Genomic DNA, 23,191 nt, shown 5'->3' on the forward strand with positions numbered 1-23,191 from the left:
ATTTATAAACTGTTGACTAAATGATTTGAGTCCAAGTGAACTCAACTGGTTTAGGTTTATGTACCACAACCATCTGGTGCAGCGGGTTTATTTGAGTAATCATAGCTCGTCAGGGTTTATTCCAACTAATTCCAACAAAGCGATTAAAGAAATGCTCTGGATGTTTGTCAGTTGCAGTGGCAGAGAGGGAGGGATTTCTCCAGCTATTTACATTTTCCTCGAGTCTCTAAGTCCCCAAACCGTGACCGAAAGACGTGTGATTTCTACTCAGGTCTGCGTTTGATCCTGGTTTGAGTTAGAAGTTTTGCTCTTTTAAAATTTTCCAGCAGGAATCCTATAAAAGGATTCTCTGTTTGATTGTGCAAGAAAATAATACATTAAGTTTCTGTTCTTGACTGTTCAGGTTACCAACAAGTAAAGAGAGAAAGTGCATAAAACCTTATTGTCAAAACTTCCCAGGGTCTTTACATCCCAGTCGAGTTTGCACATTTCAGGACTGTCACAGTAACGTAAACAGCAACAGCACATGTTCATGATCAATAATAAGCCTCTATCATTAGACCTTCACTGGAACAAAATCATTTCAATCACAACTAGAAGAACAAAGTCTGGAGTTGGGCCTCAGGAGATGTTCTGCCTGCCTTCCATTGAGTGATTTACATAGTCAGCTATAGCCACACAAACAAACAACAAGACAAGACATGAGAGCCTAAGGTAAAACTCAACAAACTAACAAAAAACATACAGTAAGTTTTTTTGTTTTGCCATATGGTCAAACAAGCTTAATTTGCACCAAAGGCAAATTTCTGCCGTCCTTGTGTATGGTAGACAATAAACGGTTTTCTATTTTGTTTTTGAACCCCATGAGTTCCGAGGTCTACGACTACGTGACTTGGAATCAAGTGACACTCGTCGTCTAGTCATGACTTTGTCTGGTTTTGTTAGGCCTGATTTCGTCTGTTTAGTTTGACAAATATTGTTTTGGCTAACCCTTTTTGTAAATACTGTAAATAGCCTTTGTTTGGTTATTTTTGTCGCTCCTTTATTAAATTTACCTTTCACACTCCTTTTATTAAATTACTACTTTAACTGCTGCCAGAGTGATATAGAATGTTCTTTAACTGTTGTCAGAGTGATATAGAATGTTCTTTAAGCACCTGTTTCTCTCCCCAATGCACTAAATTCTCAAATAGGAAAAATATGTTTTACACCTCACAAAAATTGTATTTACAATATTCGTGCTTTATTCCAGAAAGAGCTTGTATCTACTCCCCATGTTGTATCATATTGGACCCAATTTGTAGGTAATATTCCATGGAAAAATTTATGGACACTTCCCAACAAATATCTGATAACAAAGTAAAAGAGGTTTCGTACAAAATCATCCATAAATATGATCCAGTTAATTCTTTTATGACTAAATTCAAAAGGGTCATTGGTGTGAACTGCTCTTTTTGTGGAGATCATCCAGAGACAATGTTCTTACCCCAAGAAATTCTGGAAGGACTTCTGTAGTTTTAGAATTTGACATCCACACAAGGACTTTACATTGAAAATGTTACTTTTTGTTTATTCAGAAAGCTATTTTGTGATTAATTTACTTATCCCTTTGTCCAAATTTTATATTCACAAATGTAAATATTCTAAGCAGAAACCCAACTTCACACATTTTGTGACACTCTCTCATATATACAGATTTTGGATGGTTCTGACAACAAAAAGGCTAAAAATCAGTATTTGCTCATACAATTTATTCGTAGCTGAATAATTGTATGTGTTAATTGTCATCTTTTTTCCCCCCTGGCATACTTTGTACCCTGTATATTCATATACTTTTCATCGCAATAAAAAAAAAAATATTATCCCGGGCAGAATCACAGCATGACGTCAAAGCAAAACAAGAGAAAGGTTTTCACAATAAAATACGTGTTAAATACAAGTTGTTGACTGTTTTCTTTCTTTTCATCTTTGAAGGGCAGACACACTGTTTGAGTTTGTGTGGCTTTAACAAAAATGTTGTTGATTATATCGGATGTTTCTGAAAGGTCGATGTTAGTCTTTTGAGTGGCTCGTTTATGTGAAAGATCCGGCTTCTATAAAATAGCCTTAAATCCCATCACTACAAATAAGGCAGAAATGTAGAGGAGGAGCTTGTGTTTCAGAATAGAGCAACACCGCCACCTTGTGTTCATTGAGCGCGCTTTACTCTATGTTCTTGACAGGAGGTGCATGGGAGAAGTTCTCAATCAGGGGCTGGACTGGGACTGAAAAACAGCCCTGGACTCGGGTCAGCCCGGCCCAAATTAGCGTAAATGTGACACTTCCACAAATACACATGTAACCTCTTTTGTCACATTTTTGTTGAATTTTTGTCACATTTTTGTTGAATTTTTGTCACATTTTTGTTGAATTTTTGTCACATTTTTGTTGAATTTTTGTTGAATTTTTGTTGAATTTTTGTTGAATTTTTGTTGAATTTTTGCTGAATTTTTGTCACATTTTTGTCACAGTTTTGTTGAATTTTTGTCACATTTTTGTTGATTTTTTGTCACTATTTGGTTGAATTTTTGTCACATTTTTGTTGAATTTTTGTCACATTTTTGTTGAATTTTTGCTGAATTTTTGTCACAGTTTTGTTGAATTTTTGTCACATTTTTGTCACAGTTTTGTTGAATTTTTGTCACATTTTTGTTGAATTTTTGTCACATTTTTGTTGATTTTTTGTCACATTTTTGTTGAATTTTTGTCACATTTTTGTTGAATTTTTGCTGAATTTTTGTCACATTTTTGTCACAGTTTTGTTGAATTTTTGTCACAGTTTTGTTGAATTTTTGTCACATTTTTGTTGAATTTTTGTCACATTTTTGTCACATTTTTGTTGAATTTTTGTCACATTTTTGTTGAATTTTTGTTGAATTTTTGTTGAATTTTTGTTGAATTTTTGTTGAATTTTTGTCACATTTTTGTTGAATTTTTGTCACATTTTTGTTGAATTTTTGCTGAATTTTTGTCACATTTTTGTCACAGTTTTGTTGAATTTTTGTCACATTTTTGTCACAGTTTTGTTGAATTTTTGTCACATTTTTGTTGAATTTTTGTCACATTTTTGTCACATTTTTGTCACATTTTTGTTGAATTTTTGTCACATTTTTGTCACATTTTTGTTGAATTTTTGTTGAATTTTTGTTGAATTTTTGTCACATTTTTGTTGAATTTTTGTCACATTTTTGTTGAATTTTTGTCACATTTTTGTTGAATTTTTGTCACATTTTTGTCACATTTTTGTCACATTTTTGTCACATTTTTGTTGAATTTTTGTCACATTTTTGTTGAATTTTTGTCACATTTTTGTTGAATTTTTGTCGAATTTTTGTTGAATTTTTGTCACATTTTTGTAGAATTTTTGTCACATTTTTGTTGATTTTTTGTCACATTTTTGTTGAATTTTTGTCACATTTTTGCTGAATTTTATTTGAATTTTTGTTGAATTTTTGTCACATTTTTGTTGATTTTTTGTCACATTTTTGCTGAATTTTTGTTGAATTTTTGTTGAATTTTTGTCACATTTTTGTTGATTTTTTGTCACTATTTGGTTGAATTTTTGTCACATTTTTGTTGAATTTTTGTCACATTTTTGCTGAATTTTTGTAGAATTTTTGTAGAATTTTTGTTGATTTTTTGTCACATTTTTGCTGAATTTTTGTTGAATTTTTGTAGAATTTTTGTCACATTTTTGTCACATTTTTGTTGAATTTTTGTTGAATTTTTGTCACATTTTTGTCACATTTTTGTCACATTTTTGTCACATTTTTGTTGAATTTTTGTTGAATTTTTGTCACATTTTTGTTGAATTTTTGTCACATTTTTGTTGAATTTTTGTCACATTTTTGTCACATTTTTTCTATCATTTTTAATCATCGGTTAAAGCTCTCGCCTTAACCGAGAGCATTTTCTCCAGTTCGGCTTTACCCAAATCGAAAGGCTTCTTGACTGGAGAGCAACACTGTAACGCCTCATTTGAAAGCTAAAATCTAGAAAAGTGATGGTCACTTTATGTCACGTTATCGCTGCATATTTGTCATGTTTTTGTTGCTTTTTCATGACTTTTTTGTGGCTTTTTGGCGTGTTTTCCTCACTTTTTTGTCACTTTTTCGTTGTGTTTTTGTCTCTTGTTTTTCAGGGGTTTTTTTTTCATGTCATTGTTGTTTTTTCATCGCTTTCTTCATCGCTTTGTCGTCACGTTTTCGTCACATTTTGTTGCTTTTCACAGAAGGGCCACTGGCTTTACCCAAATCTAAAAGCTAGAAAGAAAAGCATCAAATTAGCGACAAAAAGAGGATGAAAAGAAAACAAAAATGTGCCGGAAAAGCAACACAAAAAGTGATGAAAAATGTGATGAAAAGTAAAAAAAAAAACACGACAACAAAGTAACGAAAAGGCCACAAAAACACGACAAAAAATGTGACAAAAACACGACAAAAAATGTGACAAAAACACAAGAAAAAGCCACAAAAAAGTTGTGGAAAAACCAAACAAAAGAGGTTAAAAATTGTGGCGACTTGACCGAAAGTTACAATCACTCTTGTAGGTCTTAGCTTTCAAATGAGGCGTTACATTGTTGCTCTCCAGTCGAGAAGCTTTTAGATTTGGGTAAAGCCAAACTGGAGAAAATACGCTCCGTTAACCTCTTAACTTCCACCTGAACGGATCCCATTTTCTCCAGTTTGGCTTTACCCTAATCAAAAAGATGCTTGAGGAAAAAAGCACCAAAATAGCCACAAAGAAATGAGAAGAAAACAAGGATGTAAACGCGACAAAAATGTGACAGAAATTCAACAAAAATGTGACAAAAATGTGACAAAAATGTGACAAAAATTCAGCAAAAATGTGACAAAAATGTGACAAAAATTCAACAAAAATGTGACAAAAATTCAACAAAAATGTGACAAAAATTCAGCAAAAATGTGACAAAAATGTGACAAAAATTCAACAAAACTGTGACAAAAATGTGACAAAAACTCAGCAAAAATGTGACAAAAATTCAACAAAAATGTGACAAAAATTCAACAAAAATTCAGCAAAAATGTGACAAAAATTCAGCAAAAATGTGACAAAAATGCAACAAAAATTCAGCAAAAATGTGACAAAAATTCAACAAAACTGTGACAAAAATGTGACAAAAAATCAACAAAAATTCAACAAAAATTCAACAAAAATTCAACAAAAATTCAACAAAAATTCAACAAAAATTCAACAAAAATTCAGCAAAAATGTGACAAAAATGTGACAAAAATTCAACAAAACTGTGACAAAAATTCAACAAAACTGTGACAAAAATGTGACAAAAATGTGAAAAAAAATTCAGCAAAAATTCAGCAAAAATGTGACAAAAATTCAACAAAAATGTGACAAAAATTCAACAAAAATGTGACAAAAATTCAACAAAAACTCAACAAAAAAATGAGAAAAATTCAACAAAAAGTGACAAAAATGAAGAAAAAAAAAATGAAAAGAAAAAACATACAAAAGGTGACACAACACAGCAACAACGCGGGGAAAAAGATCAGTTTTCTGGGTCTTAGCTTTCAAATGAGGTGTTACACAGGCCTATATAAGAGGACAGAATGCATTTGGTTTAGGCGGGTGGTAAGTGTCACATTTACGCTCATTTGGGCCAGGCTGGTCAGAGTCCGGGGCTGTTTTTCAGTCCCAGTCCGCCCCTGCAGGACAAAACAAATCAGACATGTCCCTGGACTCAAACTCCCACCATGCACCGCGTTGACGCATGCGCCGCTGCTGCCCCCTGTTGGCTGTATTCGTCTCCTACAGCTTAGCTTCGAGCTGTTGTTGACGGAGGAGCCGGGCCATGGAAGTGACGGCGGCGCGGAGGTCCTTTCTCTGCGACATCGGTGAGTCCCTCTGCCCCGCGGGAGAGACGCAGGTGCGGTGGCCTGACGTTACGTGCTCCCGGGACGTAATATGGTTCTATTGGCGAGCGCTAAAACAACATTCAACACTAGACTTTAAGCTCCAAATATAGACATTTCGGCTGCATACATGGGTGACCACCTGAAATAGTAGTGAAAGTGAGACAAGTCACGTGATGTGGAGGGTCAGACATGAGAAATGAAAGTTTCGGTTACTTAAAGCGTGTCCTTAGTTGTTTTGTCCCAAAATCACACAAGCACACAATATTCTAATCAGGTGTTACGCCGAAAACTGCATGGCCGCCGAGAAATGCACCCCCTTGCCGTGAGCGCGCACAGCTGATAGGAGGTGAGGAGTGAGCACACATGATAGATCAATAATATCATACAATCAAACACTTTGCTTCGTTTTTTTAAAACAGGGGATGAGGTCTGGTGAAAAATGCACCCCCTCCTCATTTCAACCAGGTGAGTCCTACACTCCTCATACTCCCTGGACAGAGTGAGCACACATCATAGATCAATAATATCATACAATCAAACACTTTGCATTGCATTGAGATCGACGTTCCATGTCCCGAAGGCCAGAAGCTGCGCACCTGGACCATCTTTCACAGGTCTTCCATACTCCACCAGCGTCCAGGCTCCAGGGAAGACATCCCTACCGCCAAGCTGTTCATCCATACTGACTTTACATTGATATCTACTGCCGGGGTCTGATCGCCACAACTAATATACATGTCAATAAATCTTCCCAATCGCTGCTTTTGTCTGTTTGAGTCTATCCAGGTTGAAATATTTTTTTTTCTTAAAGGGGAGGTGATGTGTGGGGAGAAATTCATTCTGAAACAGTTGTCATGGACTAAATGATTTTGGCACCTTTTTTTGTTTTCAATACTGATAACTGTTGTGCTTTAAAGGAATAGGCCACCGTTTTTACATACTGAGATATGCTCTTACCTCACTTTAGCCGTGTTAATATATCCCCGTCTGGTCTTTGTCCGTGCGCTCACACATACGCAGCCTCTCCCACATGTCATATAGCTCCAAAAAAGCTCACGATAGAAGCTACCAAGCTCTTCCACGTGTTCCCTATTTAAATAAAGTTACGTGAAGTGTTTTCATGCGAAGTATATTTAAGGTTAAGGCTAAAGGTTATTGACGGAAGTGAGCGGGGGAAGTCTTTAGGAGTTACTACGCGGACGTTTTGCTCCTCGTATCATTACGCCTCACAATATAGTCCCCCTTTTTATCTGCTTATAAAATCGACATGTTACATTTCTGGGTAAATATACTTCGCATGAAAACACTTCACGTAACTTTATTTAAATAGGGAACACGTGGAAGAGCTTGGTAGCTTCTATCGTGAGCTTTTTTGGAGCTATGTGACATGTGGGAGAGGCTGCGTATGTGTGAGCGCACGGACAAAGACCAGACGGGGATATATTAACTTGGCTAAGGTTAGGTAAGAACATATCTTGGTATGTAAAAACGGTGGCCTATTCCTTTAATAAATGTATGTAATTCAGCATTTATGTTTGATTTGTATTTTCCAAAATACAACTATCATTTGGACTTTCTAGCACTCAAATGAGTTACTGTTCTCATATTTTGGGGTTTCATTTTGTTAGGTTCTACAAGCAAAGTGTTTGATTGTATGATATTATTGATCTATGATGTGTGCTCACTCTGTCCAGGGAGTATGAGGAGTGTAGGACTCACCTGGTTGAAATGAGGAGGGGGTGCATTTTTCACCAGACCTCATCCCCTGTTTTAAAAGGCGAAGCAAAGTGTTTGATTGTATGATATTATTGATCTATCATGTGCGCTAGGTTCGGCAGACCTAATCAACAGTGTATGAACTCATGTGGTCAAAATGAGGACTCTAATTGATTGATTGATTTTTCGTTTGTACTCACTTTGTTCTGAGAATGAAGGTCATATAAATATATCATAACGTAATAGTTTCGTCTTTAGTAGTCTTTACTTAAATGAGGTATAACCAAAATGTTATTGGAATATAATGTTTGTTAGCGTCGTGCATTTAAGCCATGTTCGCTAACAATAATAATTTCAACACAATACCTAACATAGCTGAAATCGCTATCTCTTCCTAGTAAAACAGAGTGTTAAAGGACCATTCGAACGAATAATAGAAAAGTACAAAGTCTAGAATAGTGAAATAAATAAATAAAATAAAGGCTTTAGTATAATATTCGTTGGCATAATGCACTTTAGCTAGCTAATTGTTTAACTGTTGTATTAACAATTTTAGAATTACATCTTCCTTAGTAGACCATTGTCATATATATGTGTAAAGACAGTATAAATAAGTTAAAGAATAAAATACTTAAAGAAAGCCGCAGAAGTCGTCTTTCCTGGTGTATTACCTCACCTCCTATCAGCTGTGCGCGCTCACGGCAAGGGGGTGCATTTCTCGCCGGTCATGCAGTTTTCGGCGTAACACCGGAAAGTTAGGACACAGTATTGTACATTTTATGCTAAATTAAGTTTTCATGTAATGAAAGGCTTTAATGCTTTTGAAAATATTGCTTATTTAGATGGATAACATGTGTTGAAAGTAATTTCCTAATAGGTTGCGTTCACGTGACATCACAACATTCTAAAGAGCCTATCGTTTAAAATTGAGGTGGAGCAACTGACGGTAACTGTGGTAACTATGGTAACTGACAAAATGCATATATTTCTGTCTTTGTTTTTTGGCTCATATCTCTGTCATTACTGGAGGAATCCACATGAAACAAAAACTGTCACAAAGTTCATCGTCTCCTCTGTCGGCACATATGAACTAATGTCCAATTATTTTCTCCGAAAAAAATGTCAAAAAGTGACGACAATATGCGAAAACATGAGCGTGATGTTGTCCAATAGAAAGGACTTTCAGACAAAAAAATAATATCACAGGTTTGTGAATCCGATCACGATCAAAAACTGATGAGGAAAAGCATTTGTCAATTCTCGTTTTGGAGATTTCTTCCAAAAACTGCATTTCTCCCATAGAGTTGTATTGGCCCCGCCCTCCACCTGACATTATGACATCATTTTATTTCAATGAATCAGCAAAATAATAAATAAATGTTGGGAGTTAAAAGAAAAAATTGACAGGAAGTGACATGGATCCATTTTTTTTATACACAATGTCATGTGGTGGAAAAATGCAACAGCACCGACATCAAAACCCTCTCCCCACGGTGAAGTCTGGTGCAGGAAATCGCATCTAACAGACACGCGTACGGGGATTATACACATGTAACAACGCTCCTTATATTTTCGGCTTTACAGATTGATTTAGGATGCATAATGAAGGGAAAAGAAGACAAAACAGTGCGCGGTTGCGTCGATGTCGGCCTTTTTCACACAATCTTTCCTCTGATCTGATGATCCTCTGAATATGCCAGGTATAAGAGCAACAAAAAACTCAGGAATTCAGGCTAGATTTGAGTCTAGAACTGTCTGGAGCCTCTCTCCTCCTCATAGCTCAGGGTGAGGAGCTGCAGATGGAGCAGGAACAGGGGAGGAGCTGACACAGGCAGCAGAGGGACGGGGGCCCCACAACAGAGGGGAAACACTTACACTGGATTTTGACTGTACATAAAAATAAACCATGAATAAATAATAAAAGTAGTCTAATTGCAGCTATAAAAATCAGTGTTTTCATCACAGTATAAGCCTGATTTAAACATATTGTTGCCTAAAATACACCAGATTGCATTCAATTGTATCTGATTAAATTATGTCCTGGGGAGGTCTTACGTTCTGATCTCAAACAAGAGCAGACATAAAGAAATGTTATTCTGTAAAATGGTTTTGAATTTCTAAAAAAAAATAAAGCAATTAAAAGTAACTTAAAGGGACTATACAGAGTTCAAAATGTTAAAATAATGTATTTTCCTCCCCCTACATGTTCCAGCATTGTCTGAAGGTGTAGCATGAGCCCAGACCTGTTCAACACAACTGCCTCTAAAATCATGCACTGTCACTCCAAAAGTTGTTACTTCGGGTCCGAATTCTCGTCATGCATGAGCTTAATATAGAAGCTGCAGTTACACGTATGACCTGAGGTGGCAGTAGTGAGTGTAAAATGGCCAACTTGCATCTAGCCCCTTTAAAACACCTTTTGTTACATGCAATCTATGCACAGCCTTTGACCTAATGTAGCATTCGGATTCTTCAAGACTAGAGTTCCACCACCTCCCAAAGTCCACTTTAACCACTGAGTATAGTTCTGGAAATGGTTCAGGCCCAAGAGGGGGCCCTATTGAAAATGGTTTTAGTGGTGGGTGATGGAAACCTCCGCAGACATTAAGTAAACATGAAGCTAGGGCTGCTCGATTATTGAAAAAATAATAATCACGATTATTTTTGTCATAATTGATTGACTGCGGAATTCTTCCGCAGTCAATTATTGGTTTTCATGTTCTTTATTATTATTCCTCTTCCATCTTTTTCCCGATTTTCTAGAGCTTTCAGCACCTTCATGCTTTGTGCAATTTATGCAAGTTATGCATCAAAACGTTCCGCATGTTGAGGAGAAGGGTGCTATTACTTTTGGGACTTCTGCAACTTACGGTTTTTCCGCAATTGGCCGAAATGTCGGAGATTTTTCCCATTGACTTATAATGGGGCTGCCGCAAATCCATGCTTTTCTGCACTTTTTTCTGCATTTTATGCAATTTCTGCACTTTGTGCATGTTCAGCTTCTGCAACTTGTGGGTTTTGAGAAAAAATGGTCCTCCTGCAGTTTTCCAGTTTTTTTATACGGGAGTTTGAAATTTTTGCATTAGTGTGTATGGGGGAATCCAGCCAATGGGGAGACTCCAGGCCTTTCAGCCATTTGTGCAGCTTCTGCCAATCAAGCACTGAGGCCATTTCAACAGTTTGACCAGTTTATGGAATATAAAAGTTTATGCAACAATAATAATTTATGCAAAGTAAACACTTTATGCATTTTAAGCCGTTTATGCAACTTAAGAGTTTATGCCATTTAGGATTTATGAATTTTAAAGAGTTTATGCAATTTACATAATTTATGCAAATTAATCCATTCATGATTTTACCACTTTATGCAGTTTATACAGTTTATGCAACATGACATTTTATGCATTTGCCAGTTTATGCAAAATAGATTATGCAAATTAGGCAATTTGAAGAGTTTATGCAATTTCTGCATTTGCTTCCCGCATTTCCGCAGTCAATCGCAATGGCGCAGCCATTGCATTTCTAGTTGAAATCACGATTATTCAAACGATTATTTGTTACCTTTAAAAAAATCCATCAAAAAAGTGACAAAAATCCATCAAAAAAAAGACAAAAATCCATCAAAAAAATGACAAAAATCCAGCAAAAAAAATGACAAAAAAAACATTAAAAAAATGACAAAAATCCATCAAAAAAGTGACAAAAATCCATCAAAAAAATGACAAAAATCCATCAAAAAAGTGACAAAAATCCAGCAAAAAAATGACAAAAAAAACATCAAAAAAATGACAAAAATCCATCAAAAAAGTTACAAAAATCCATCAAAAAAATGACAAAAATCCATCAAAAAAATTGACAAAAAAACATCAAAAAAATGACAAGAATCCATTAAAAAAATGACAAAAATCCATCAAAAAAAGACAAAAATTCAGCAAAAAAGTGACAAAAATCCAAAAATTAAAAATTAGAAAAAAAAATGTGAAAAAAAATCTGAATTTTTTTTTTGAAAAAATTTGAATTTTTTTTGAAAAAATGTGAAAAAAAAAAAATATAGAATTGATTTTTTGCGATTATGCTAATTTTGTAATTGTTTATTGTTGTAATCGAAATCGTAATCGAATTTCGATTAATTGCACAGCCCTACATGAAAACTCCACACACATAGGCCCCACTAGGCCCAGGAATCATTTTTGGAGAGTACTGACCTCAATGTCACTGCTTTACCTCTGAATGAATGAATTAAATCTGATTGAATCGTATTGAATTAGTTTAGTGTATTTGATATCAAAATACATAGTCTCAGTGATGTTTTTCCCGTCAGTGCTTGTGGAGTGTGTAAACCTTGTGTTGTGTGTGCTCAGGGTTCTGGGCCGACCGCACTGCCCTCCATGAAGCTGCGTCTCAGGGCAGGACTCTGCAGCTGAAACAGCTGATCGACTCTGGGGCCTGTGTGAACACGGTGACTGTGGATAACATCACTCCCCTCCACGAGGCCAGTCTGAGAGGACACTGCGCCTGCGTGAGGCTGCTACTGGGGGCCGGGGCACAGGTCCGGGACACCACACTGAACTGCACAACGCTTTGAACCATGTTATAAGTCAGGGCAGGGCACGTATAGGTGATTAGGACAACAATCATGTATAATAGGTATAACAATATATCTATAATAAGCAACGAAGGGGACACTTCAACCATCAATATTGAGCTAAAGCGGAAAATATCCTCGAAGCTTTAAATGCGGCTGTGACTCAGCGAGGAAACATAAAAGTAATTATTGTCCAGCGTAGACATAATATAAGTCTCAATGATGCATGTGCAACGTGAACGCTTCCTGTCGTACTTAGAAAGTAAACGTGCCCGATATCCTAGAAGCAGAAACAGCTTGTTTGTGACAATATTCAGCAACGACAGCTCATGAAACTCTTGGCAAATAAGTTTTACCTTGGCTGACAAGTTAGCAGGTGGTGTTTTATAGAAACTGGTCCCAGTCCATTTGTGTCTGTGGGAGGAGACTGTTCATTTTCACAACATATTTTTTAGTCTTTTGATGAAAATGTAATTAAATTTTAGTCTTGTTTTAGTCGACAAAAATTGCAAGTAAATTTAGTCGACTTTGCATTTATAATAGGGGGAATGTGGGTAAAGTGGGACACTTTTTGAAAATGCAGTTTCCACCTCATTTTTTGTTTAAAATTAAAGCAGTACTAAGTAACTTATTTACCTTAATAAACCCTCCCCGTAGTCCCTGTGGGGGTGATACAAGTGTTTATGGGATGATTGGAGGGTCTTTCATCTCCCCCTGGTGTCTCTGGCCAGAAAACCATGTTTGCAACTTGACTGCCCCCGGTGCGGAGAAAGCAATACACACTAATGTAATCACGAAGAAGAAGCTAACATGCTAACGGGCAAAGCTAACTGCGGGCTAGCGTCACTTTAAACAGTATTTACAGCCAGGTTTGAGTGAAAACAAATATTTCCATTGTATAATTGGTTGCACGGTAACCCTCTCTCCCTTCGCCTTTCCTGTCAGCGTAGTATTTACTCTCCAAGACAATTAATAAATTAAAAAATCGTAACTTGCTACGACACCTGCAGTTGCGCTTATGGCCTCTAGGGGGAAGAGTTACTTAGTACTGCTTTAAATGCTAAAGTCTTTAATGTTGAATATATTTTAAAAGCTTTAGATGTCTATTTTCCACCAGTGGAGGAAAAAAAGCCAAATATTTAACACAGAAGTTATGATTTTGCCTCAAACACAGGTTGGTCTAATGATAAATTTTTCGAGGTGCTATTGGTGAAGTGGGACACTGTAATGGGTAAAGTGGGACACTATTAACATGGTCATTTTTGTTTTCAAAATCATTAATATTATTGTAGTTGTGTAGTTGTTATTCTAATGGTTGTTCTAACTGTTGTGTGAGCCATAGGGCCATCATGGACATGTGTCTGATGTGCAGAAGGAGCTGTCAGACATGTTCCAGTGTGGAAAAACTAACCAGGAGCTTTGGTATAAACTCAAATCAAGAGTGACAGAACAATGGATCATACTGTGCCTTCATCAGATTTATTTTTGTTTATAAATGAATGAGGACATGTCCAAAAAAACACATGTTAATCTGTGAACTCGGGCCGCCTTTAATTGGTGAAGTAGGAACAAACATGTTTTAAAGATTTGAAAATAAATATATATAGAGAGAGTATATTGGAAAAAATCTACAATTAAAGAACTTAGAAACCTCAAAGAAACAACTTAATGTTGAAATGTTGCTAAATGGCGACCAAGAGTTCATAGTAAACAAGAGCTATAGTTAAAACTTCAATCAGAAATGTAATCATAAGAAAACGCGTAAGTCTCTGACCTGTCAAAGCATGTTGGACACGTTTGTGTAGTAGATTATGGTTCGCCACATTTGCCATATGAAGTGAAGTAATATCAGAACTATTATTTTCTATTCCTGCACATTCTAATTATTGAGTGTATTTTTTGTAATAAAATATGACACATTAAAAAGTAATCATGATTAAAGTTAAGTGTCCCACTTTACCCATTGTACCACTTTACCCATATTCACCCTATTCATCAATCGAATTTAATCTAATCAAGATTTTGATAAAGGTCGATCACGATAATCGCGTGGTGCGTTTTAGTATAGACAGCTTCTGCTCACTCCTCCCCGTTTACCACAATGACCACGGTCGTGGGGGAATTCATGGCTGATTTACCCAGCTCTGACGAAGCATGTTCCTAAAAAGGACATACGGGCGGGATCTTCACTGTAGACTCCAATGCTAACAGTCCCGCCCTCATTAGTACGAGATTTCACCTTTTTTTGAAAACCAGCCTGGTCCCTTTAATTGTAACTAACCCAGCGTTATCACAGGAGGAATATTTAGCTGTAGAAATTTTTAGAAAATTAGGAACCAGGCTCTAAAGTTGTTTATCACGTGTCTAAAGTTCAACACATTCCAATGGGAGACTAGCAGCTATATGGAGGTACTACAGCAATGGCGGAGCAATGGCGGCCTCTAGTGGCCTCTAGTGTCATCGCAGAGCAACCACGGCCATTGGTTTTAGTCGAGGAGAGTTGGCCAGTCCTGTCGCATTCTGGAAAAAATATGGACGGCGCGATGCTGCAGCGCCTGTCAGGTCAATCCCAGGGAGACTTGGCCCAAACAAACAGGAAGCACAGATGATACATGCGGCACAAAGAGGAGAGGACCTGGTGATTATACGTGTAAAATCAGCTACAAAGTTGCGTTAACTCGTCTAAAGGGCAAAACAGAAACACGGGGGGAGTTGACAGAGGATCAGGACGAGCACGGGGATGAAGAGTTTACCTCGAAGGGCTATTTGGACCATTTAGATTTGTTTTGAGGCTGCAGCGGTGGATTAGCTGGACTGAGTGAATTGTAAGTTTGATTGTCTTTTTAACTAATAAATGCGCGGTTTACGTACACATGTCTTTATGTACATAATAAGTGTGGAGTTTGTTTTTGCTGCTGAGTTGCTGGAGTTTTCAGTTTGGCCGCAGCATCTGTTTACATGCTCGTCCAGGAAAGACCTCATGTATTGTTTTTTTTTTTCTTTCTTTTAAACAAAACAATAAAATAAAAAATCGAGATCGATCAATATAGGGAAAACAATCGTTTTTTGTTTTTTTTTCCATAATCGCCCAGCCCTAAGATTACGATATATTTTGCTTTTGCGATATTGATATCTTGGATACGATAACAATATATCTTTTGATTTTTGCTGTGGTGTTTGTTTTACCTTGGTGAGTTTGGTCTGATTCTTGACAGCAAGACAACAGATTGAAAAAGCAGGTGGAACAGTACAATATGACAGGTTGAATAATAAATAGATATAACCATAACAGCTTCTATCCACAGACTTGAACATTTTTTAATTCCATTGCATAATTTAAACTTATGTTTTACTGTGCACATGACAATAGACTTGGAGAGCCACCAAACCTACGGGAATTAGTTATTGAGTTGAGGAAGTTTGGCCCCCAACTTTTACCAATAGGAAAAAAAATCAGCCTACCTCCAAACAAAGTGGCCTGCCCCCATTATAAATGAATCCTAATACCTTTACTTTAGGACCTCTGTTTTCATATTTCTGATAACAGGTGGACGTGAGAACAATTCATGGCAGTACACCCCTCTGTAACGGCTGTGCTTCTGGGAACTTGGAGTGTGTTCAGCTTTTACTGGATCACGGCGCGAACGTGAACCCTTCCCTGACGGCTCTGACTGCTTCCCCACTGCATGAGGCCTGTATACAAGGTACTGTACCCTTAGACTGCCACTTTGTCCCGGGGCAGTAACTCTGTTGTCCTTTGTCTACACCATTGCCTTTGACCAGGTAACGTGGACATAGTGAAGCTGCTGATCTCCAGAGGAGCGGAGCTGGAGGCCTATGACGTTCACTTTGGGCCCCCGCTCCACATCGCCACTGCTAAAGGACATGCCGCCTGTGTGAGGGCACTGCTGCAGGCAGGTCAGCAAGAGACACAACTAATAACTGGACCTGCCCATTCTCATGCTCCATCCGTCCCTCACTCGTGAACCGAGACTCCAAACCTCGAGATACAGGAATTATCCACCGTTACACCATGGTCTGGGTGAATACTGGATTCTGATTGGCTGGTGCATTATTTTGGTATAACCGCACACGTAGTCCGGTAGTTAAATCACTGGGATATCACTCCACTGTGGCGTCGCCATAGCAACGCATGACACAGCTGAATCAGATAAAGGTGTAATTAGTGACTGACAGGAACGTATGAGATGGATTTAGTGTTTGCTAAATGTTTGTAGAGGAGAGTGAGCAGCTAGGTTAGCTACTGTTAATAACATATGAGCTTTACATTTCTATTGGAAACGGTTAAGGCTATTCATCATTTTCAGGCGTACATAAAATGATCCTGCATTGAAGCATCTTTGTCTGGATTAGTAAAGTCAAACATAAAAGTTTCAGTTGGGGGGGCCCAGGTGTGAGCGACTCCACCGCAGCTGTTTCCATAAACAGTTGAGCTGGTTGAGCTAGCTAGCTTTAGCTTCAGGTTAAACCTTGTAAAAGGTAAATAACTCCTGCCCACGAGTGCCGCATATCGGTGTTTACTTCCAGGGAAAAGTGTTTCCGGGTTAGTCCTGTTGTGTTGTGATTCTGTGCTGATGTTGTGTCGTTGAGCCTGACTGAGATCCTCGTAATAGCTGCGGAGAATGACTCGCTCTGAGACCAGCCTTCAGTGACCGGCTAATAACCCACACAAAATAGTCCCGTAGTCTGGCATATTTAGTGACTTTAGTAAATGAAACAAACACTTATTATAAATGTTACGTTTGTGGGACCCTGGTATAAGCGGATTAAACAAATCAGAAGGGCACTTTGCAGAGTAACACCACTCCACTGCACGTCGTGGTTATAACCGTCTAATGCACGGCTCCTCGTTGTTTAATCCTTACTTATACCACGGTCAGTGTAAATTCCAAGGCTAAAATAAAGGCTAGAATAAAGGCTAATAATAATGCACTGCCGTGCATTATTTTCATATACCCGCACAAACTAGTCCGGTAGTTAAATTTAAATCACTGGGATATCGCTCTATCGCCATAGAAACGCATTACATAGCTGAATCAGATAAAAATTGTGAAAATGACAGGAATGAATGAGATGGATTTTGTTGATTCATTTCTAAATTTTGGCTAAAACAAAACTTTTGATGAATGGGAAGTAGAGGAGAGTAATCTGCTAGGTTAGCCTACTGTTACTGTTATGCACTATTCATTATTTTCAGACCGACATTAAATGATCCCTGCACTTAAGCATATTTGGCAGGATTAGTAAAGTCAAACATGGGACTAAAGTGTAAGTGGACTCCACCGCAGCTGTTTTGATAAACAATTGAGCTTCAGCTAGCTAGCAATCTTCAGGTTAAACAGCGTAAAAGCGAAATGCCTGATACTAGCAGAGTTTACTTCCACGGAAAAGTGCCGGGTTAGAACCTGTTGTGTTGTGATTCTGGCGATGCAGCGGGAGAATGGCTCGCTCTGAGACGAACCTTCAGACAGTGTAAAACCGGCTAAAAACCCACATAAAATAATCCCGGTAGATTGGCATATCTAGCCAGTTTAGTAAATGAAAATAACATTTGTTAGAAAATGTTAAGTTTGTGGGGCTTTGGTATCGGCGGATTAAACAACGAGGAGCCGTGCATTAGACGGTTATAATTCTTCGTTATAGTTCTTGACTCCGCGTGGCGGATTATAACCGTCTAATGCACGGCTCCTCTTGTTTAATCCTTACTTAATTATTACAAGTGCGAATTTCGAGTTGGGCTTTTCCTGCACATTCACAGTATGCACAATGTACACAAAACACAATTTAGCTAAAAAAAACTCAATGCGATTTTTCTGACAGATAATGAGATTGTGGTTTGTTTACAATTTTACAATTTGTTTGTGTTGTATTTGTGCATTAACTGTAAAATATATATGTCTTACATCACAGTACCCATTCATTACATTTCATCTTCAGGCAGTCCCTCCAGGCTTTTGTGATGCTCCTTTCTTTCAATATATTTAAGAAACAGTCCCTCCTTTTCCCTCTGCTCGAGTTCACACAGTACAGGGGCTGTACATGCCGCTAACAAAACAAATAGCTTTGTGTATGAAACTGTTCTTCAGTCGACTGGAACTGGCCCGTGAAGTTAGAAGCGACCAAGCTCTTCCACGTTTTCCCTATTAAAATACAATTACGAGAGAAGTTACACAATCCAATAGCTACACAGAATGTTTTTACGCCTGACAATATACACTGCGTTCACAATCATTATGCTAATTGTATGGATTGTATCGTGTCTCAGGGCTCTTTCAATCACTGACATCAATCTCAGACGGCTGTGATGATTAGTTGTCAGGTTAAGCCCAGTTAAGGGAGCTGAAAAGGGGTGTCAACCATTATTAAGCAGACCATTTTCAAGCACTATGGGAAAGAAAAAGGATCTCTCTGCTGATGAAAAGTGTGAAATAGTTGAATGCCTTGGACTAGGTGTGAAAACCTCCGATATTTTACGATAACCATGATCATCGTAGGCTTTTTTTCAGCATGGTTTTCATCCCTTCTGCAGGAGCCCGTGTGAACTCGGTGAAGTTCCACGAGACGGCGTTACATCTGGCGGCCCGCGGGGACAGTGTGGAGTTGGTGGACACTCTGGTGGAGTTTGGGGCCAAAGTTTCCTCCAGCGATAACTCCGGGAACAGGCCACGTGACTACACCAAGGAGGGGACGGCCTGCTACCGCTGCCTCTGCTACTATGAGCGTATGTCTACTATCGCTGGAGAAAATAGTGTAGTCAGAACCGCGCGATTGTGACGATATACTACGTCATTATCAATACAGTGCACCTATTAACTATATTTAAGAAGCATATGCAACACTATTATAAAAGACATGTATTTGTCCCACAGTGTGTGGTGCATGTGTTTAAAGTAGTGGTGCTATATATACTATACTGTATTCTTGGCCATTATGACCCTCTATCCACCTCCACCCCATGAGCCCTTGCGTGAATTATAAGTGGGATTTCCACAATGACCTGGAGCTGCCATTTGTTTCCATGTAAACCGTTCACTTTTTATTAGCTTCAGACGAACACGAGTTGTCACTGCTGAATCCGGGGGAGGGACTGCACCAGTGAGGGGCGGGGTCGCAGCAGTGAGGGGCGGGGCCACAGCAGTGAGGGGCAGGGCCACAGCAGTGAAGGGAGGGGCCACAGCAGCGAGGGAACTGGCCGAGCGATATGCTCATTCGATATGAGCCAGTCGGACGCAGTTTTGACAGCCGTTTGCAGACGCACAGTGTATGCCCGTTACATTTCTGTCCGAAATTTGGACACCCCAACAAGACCAGCCGTCTAGTAAACTTAAACTAACTAATGAGGCCACTCTCGCTGTTCTCTGGATGTGGAGCGGTGGCTGGACTCTCCGCCCCCATTGCACCGGCTACTCTCGCCGATCATCCAGGGGAGCCGCAAACGCATCTCGAACAAGCCTAGTGAGGGGAGGGGCCAACGCAGTGGGGGGAGGGGCCAACGCAGTGAGGAGAGGGGCCACAGCAGTGAGAGGAGGGGCCGCAGCAGTGAGGGGAGGGGCCGCAGCAGTGAGGGGAGGGGCCACAGCAGTGAGAGGAGGGGCCACGGCAGTGAGGGGAGGAGCCTCAAGAGAATGACATATTAAAAAAACGTACAAAAAAATATTAATTAAGTTTAAATTTAAAACACGCTGCTTGAGAGGGTGGGTGTTAGGACAGTGTGAGCAGGTCAGTCGCTCTTTGCAGTTTGATTACCTCCTCGGGGTAATCACAGCTTTAGTTTAGGAGCATGTTCCAAACATTTTACTTTCCATAGCCACAAATGTCTCTAACTCTATTTTTTAATACAACCTTGAACAGTGCAAAATTGATTGTTTAGCAAATCATCTAGAAATTTTGAAAGAAACTGCTCTGTGAAACAAGAACTCGCCCTGGAAACCGCTAGAAATCAATGGCTCAGCGTGACTTCCGGCATCTCACCGGGAAATGTAGCTCCAGAATAAGGTGGATGGGCAAGGGGGACAAGGGGGGTTTCACAAGAAAAGCAGTGAAACTTTGCAAACATGTATTTGGGGGTGTAGTGTGTGTAGTGTGTCATGTGTTTGGGGGTGTAGTGTGTCATGTGTTTGGGGGTGTAGTGTGTCGTGTGTTTGGGGGTGTAGTGTGTCATGTGTTTGGTGTGTAGTGTGTCATGTGTTTGGGGGTGTAGTGTGTCATGTGTTTGGGGGTGTAGTGTGTCATGTGTTTGGTGTGTAGTGTGTCATGTGTTTGGGGGTGTAGTGTGTCATGTGTTTGGTGTGTTGCAGGTCATGTGTTTGGTGTGTAGTGTGTCATGTGTTTGGTGTGTTGCAGGTCATGTGTTTGGGGGTGTAGTGTGTCATGTGTTTGGGGGTGTAGTGTGTCATGTGTTTGGGGGTGTAGTGTGTCATGTGTTTGGGGGTGTAGTGTGTCATGTGTTTGGTGTGTAGTGTGTCATGTGTTTGGGGGTGTAGTGTGTCATGTGTTTGGGGGTGTAGTGTGTCATGTGTTTGGGGGTGTAGTGTGTCATGTGTTTGGTGTGTAGTGTGTCATGTGTTTGGGGGTGTAGTGTGTCGTGTGTTTGGGGGTGTAGTGTGTCATGTGTTTGGTGTGTAGTGTGTCATGTGTTTGGGGGTGTAGTGTGTCGTGTGTTTGGGGGTGTAGTGTGTCATGTGTTTGGTGTGTAGTGTGTCATGTGTTTGGGGGTGTAGTGTGTCATGTGTTTGGGGGTGTAGTGTGTCGTGTGTTTGGGGGTGTAGTGTGTCATGTGTTTGGTGTGTAGTGTGTCATGTGTTTGGTGTGTAGTGTGTCATGTATTTGGGGGTGTAGTGTGTCATGTGTTTGGGGGTGTAGTGTGTCATGTATTTGGGGGTGTAGTGTGTCATGTGTTTGGTGTGTAGTGTGTCATGTGTTTGGGGGTGTAGTGTGTCATGTGTTTGGTGTGTAGTGTGTCATGTGTTTGGGGGTGTAGTGTGTCATGTATTTGGGGGTGTAGTGTGTCATGTGTTTGGGGGTGTAGTGTGTCATGTGTTTGGTGTGTAGTGTGTCATGTGTTTGGTGTGTAGTGTGTCATGTGTTTGGTGTGTAGTGTGTCATGTGTTTGGGGGTGTAGTGTGTCATGTATTTGGGGGTGTAGTGTGTCATGTGTTTGGGGGTGTAGTGTGTCATGTGTTTGGGGGTGTAGTGTGTCATGTGTTTGGTGTGTTGCAGGTCATGTGTTTGGTGTGTAGTGTGTCATGTGTTTGGTGTGTTGCAGGTCATGTGTTTGGTGTGTAGTGTGTCATGTGTTTGGGGGTGTAGTGTGTCATGTGTTTGGGGGTGTAGTGTGTCATGTATTTGGGGGTGTAGTGTGTCATGTGTTTGGGGCGGTAGTGTGTCATGTGTTTGGGGGTGTAGTGTGTCATGTATTTGGGGGTGTAGTTTGTCATGTGTTTGGGGTGTAGTGTGTCATGTGTTTGGGGGTGTAGTGTGTCATGTGTTTGGTGTGTAGAGTGTCATGTGTTTGGGGGTGTAGTGTGTCATGTATTTGGGGGTGTAGTGTGTCATGTGTTTGGGGGTGTAGTGTGTCATGTGTTTGGTGTGTAGTGTGTCATGTGTTTGGGGTGTAGTGTGTCATGTGTTTGGTGTGTAGTGTGTCATGTATTTGGTGTGTAGTGTGTCATGTATTTGGGGTGTAGTGTGTCATGTATTTGGGGTGTAGTGTGTCATGTGTTTGGGGGTGTAGTGTGTCATGTGTTTGGTGTGTTGCAGGTCATGTGTTTGGTGTGTAGTGTGTCATGTGTTTGGGGGTGTAGTGTGTCATGTGTTTGGGGGTGTAGTGTGTCATGTATTTGGGGGTGTAGTGTGTCATGTGTTTGGGGGTGTAGTGTGTCATGTGTTTGGGGGTGTAGTGTGTCATGTGTTTGGGGGTGTAGTGTGTCATGTGTTTGGTGTGTTGCAGGTCATGTGTTTGGTGTGTAGTGTGTCATGTGTTTGGGGGTGTAGTGTGTCATGTGTTTGGGGGTGTAGTGTGTCATGTATTTGGGGGTGTAGTGTGTCATGTGTTTGGTGTGTTGCAGGTCATGTGTTTGGGGGTGTAGTGTGTCATGTGTTTGGTGTGTAGTGTGTCATGTGTTTGGGGGTGTAGTGTGTCATGTGTTTGGGGTGTAGTGTGTCATGTATTTGGTGTGTAGTGTGTCATGTGTTTGGGGTGTAGTGTGTCATGTGTTTGGTGTGTAGTGTGTCATGTATTTGGTGTGTAGTGTGTCATGTATTTGGGGTGTAGTGTGTCATGTATTTGGGGGTGTAGTGTGTCATGTATTTGGTGTGTAGTGTGTCATGTATTTGGGGGTGTAGTGTGTCATGTGTTTGGGGTGTAGTGTGTCATGTGTTTGGTGTGTTGCAGGTCACCCCCTGAGTCTGCAGCAGATGTGCCGGATCAGGCTGCGTTGGATACTTGGTCCCAGAGCGCAGCTGGTCATTCCTGACCTGCACACCTCTCCTATTCTGAAGAGCTTTCTGCTGTTCTCAGATCACGGTCCATCACAGACAGACACGTGACACACGGGGTCGCTGATAATAATAAAACATACATTGATTCATTGTTACGGTGTGGTATTAATTATGCTCTCATTTACAATCGACCACATTCCCTCACATATTCTCTACCTTTGAGTTTATTTGGTTTGGCAGAAGTTTATTTTGTGAATTTGACCCGTCCTCTTTGGGCTTTTTTAAATTACAAATAATGAAATAAAGATGTTAGTTGTGTCTAAACTCACATCTCACAACTTACAGTTACACTTACAAAGTGAAAAATTCAAATTTTGACTGTTTGTTGACTGTGACTCTTTTCCCACGGTGAATGTTAAAACTTCACTTCTCATGCACCAATCCGCATTGAGGAGATGCTAGAATGTAGATATTTTATTGCTATTATATTCAATAATTG

The 23,191-nt window shown here is 39.4% G+C and overlaps 2 protein-coding genes across 3 annotated transcripts in view; one reads left to right on the plus strand and one right to left on the minus strand.

Moving 5' to 3' along the window:
• LOC306981666 (ras-related protein Rab-27B-like) overlaps window positions 1-23,191 on the minus strand; it is a 607,733-nt gene that overhangs the window by 427,222 nt on the left and 157,320 nt on the right. The gene's annotated exons all lie outside the window — the stretch shown is intronic.
• Window positions 5,839-23,191, plus strand: part of LOC306981195 (ankyrin repeat and SOCS box protein 13-like) — a 28,591-nt gene continuing 11,238 nt past the window's right edge. The window contains exons 1-6 of one of the 2 annotated variants that reach the window (XM_079580755.1): window positions 5,839-5,909; window positions 12,008-12,195; window positions 15,779-15,935; window positions 16,015-16,149; window positions 18,782-18,973; window positions 22,646-22,821. In XM_079580755.1, the coding sequence (XP_079436881.1) occupies window positions 5,867-5,909; window positions 12,008-12,195; window positions 15,779-15,935; window positions 16,015-16,149; window positions 18,782-18,973; window positions 22,646-22,800 (870 nt within the window). In that variant the 5' untranslated portion in view covers window positions 5,839-5,866 and the 3' untranslated portion in view covers window positions 22,801-22,821. Of the gene's footprint in view, window positions 5,910-12,007; window positions 12,196-15,778; window positions 15,936-16,014; window positions 16,150-18,781; window positions 18,974-22,645; window positions 22,822-23,191 lie in introns of those variants that run through there. The other variant, XM_079580756.1, reaches the window with a different exon arrangement.

This window comes from Gobius niger, assembly GCF_951799975.1.
Source record: "Gobius niger genome assembly, chromosome: 22".
Lineage (NCBI taxonomy): Eukaryota > Metazoa > Chordata > Actinopteri > Gobiiformes > Gobiidae > Gobius > Gobius niger.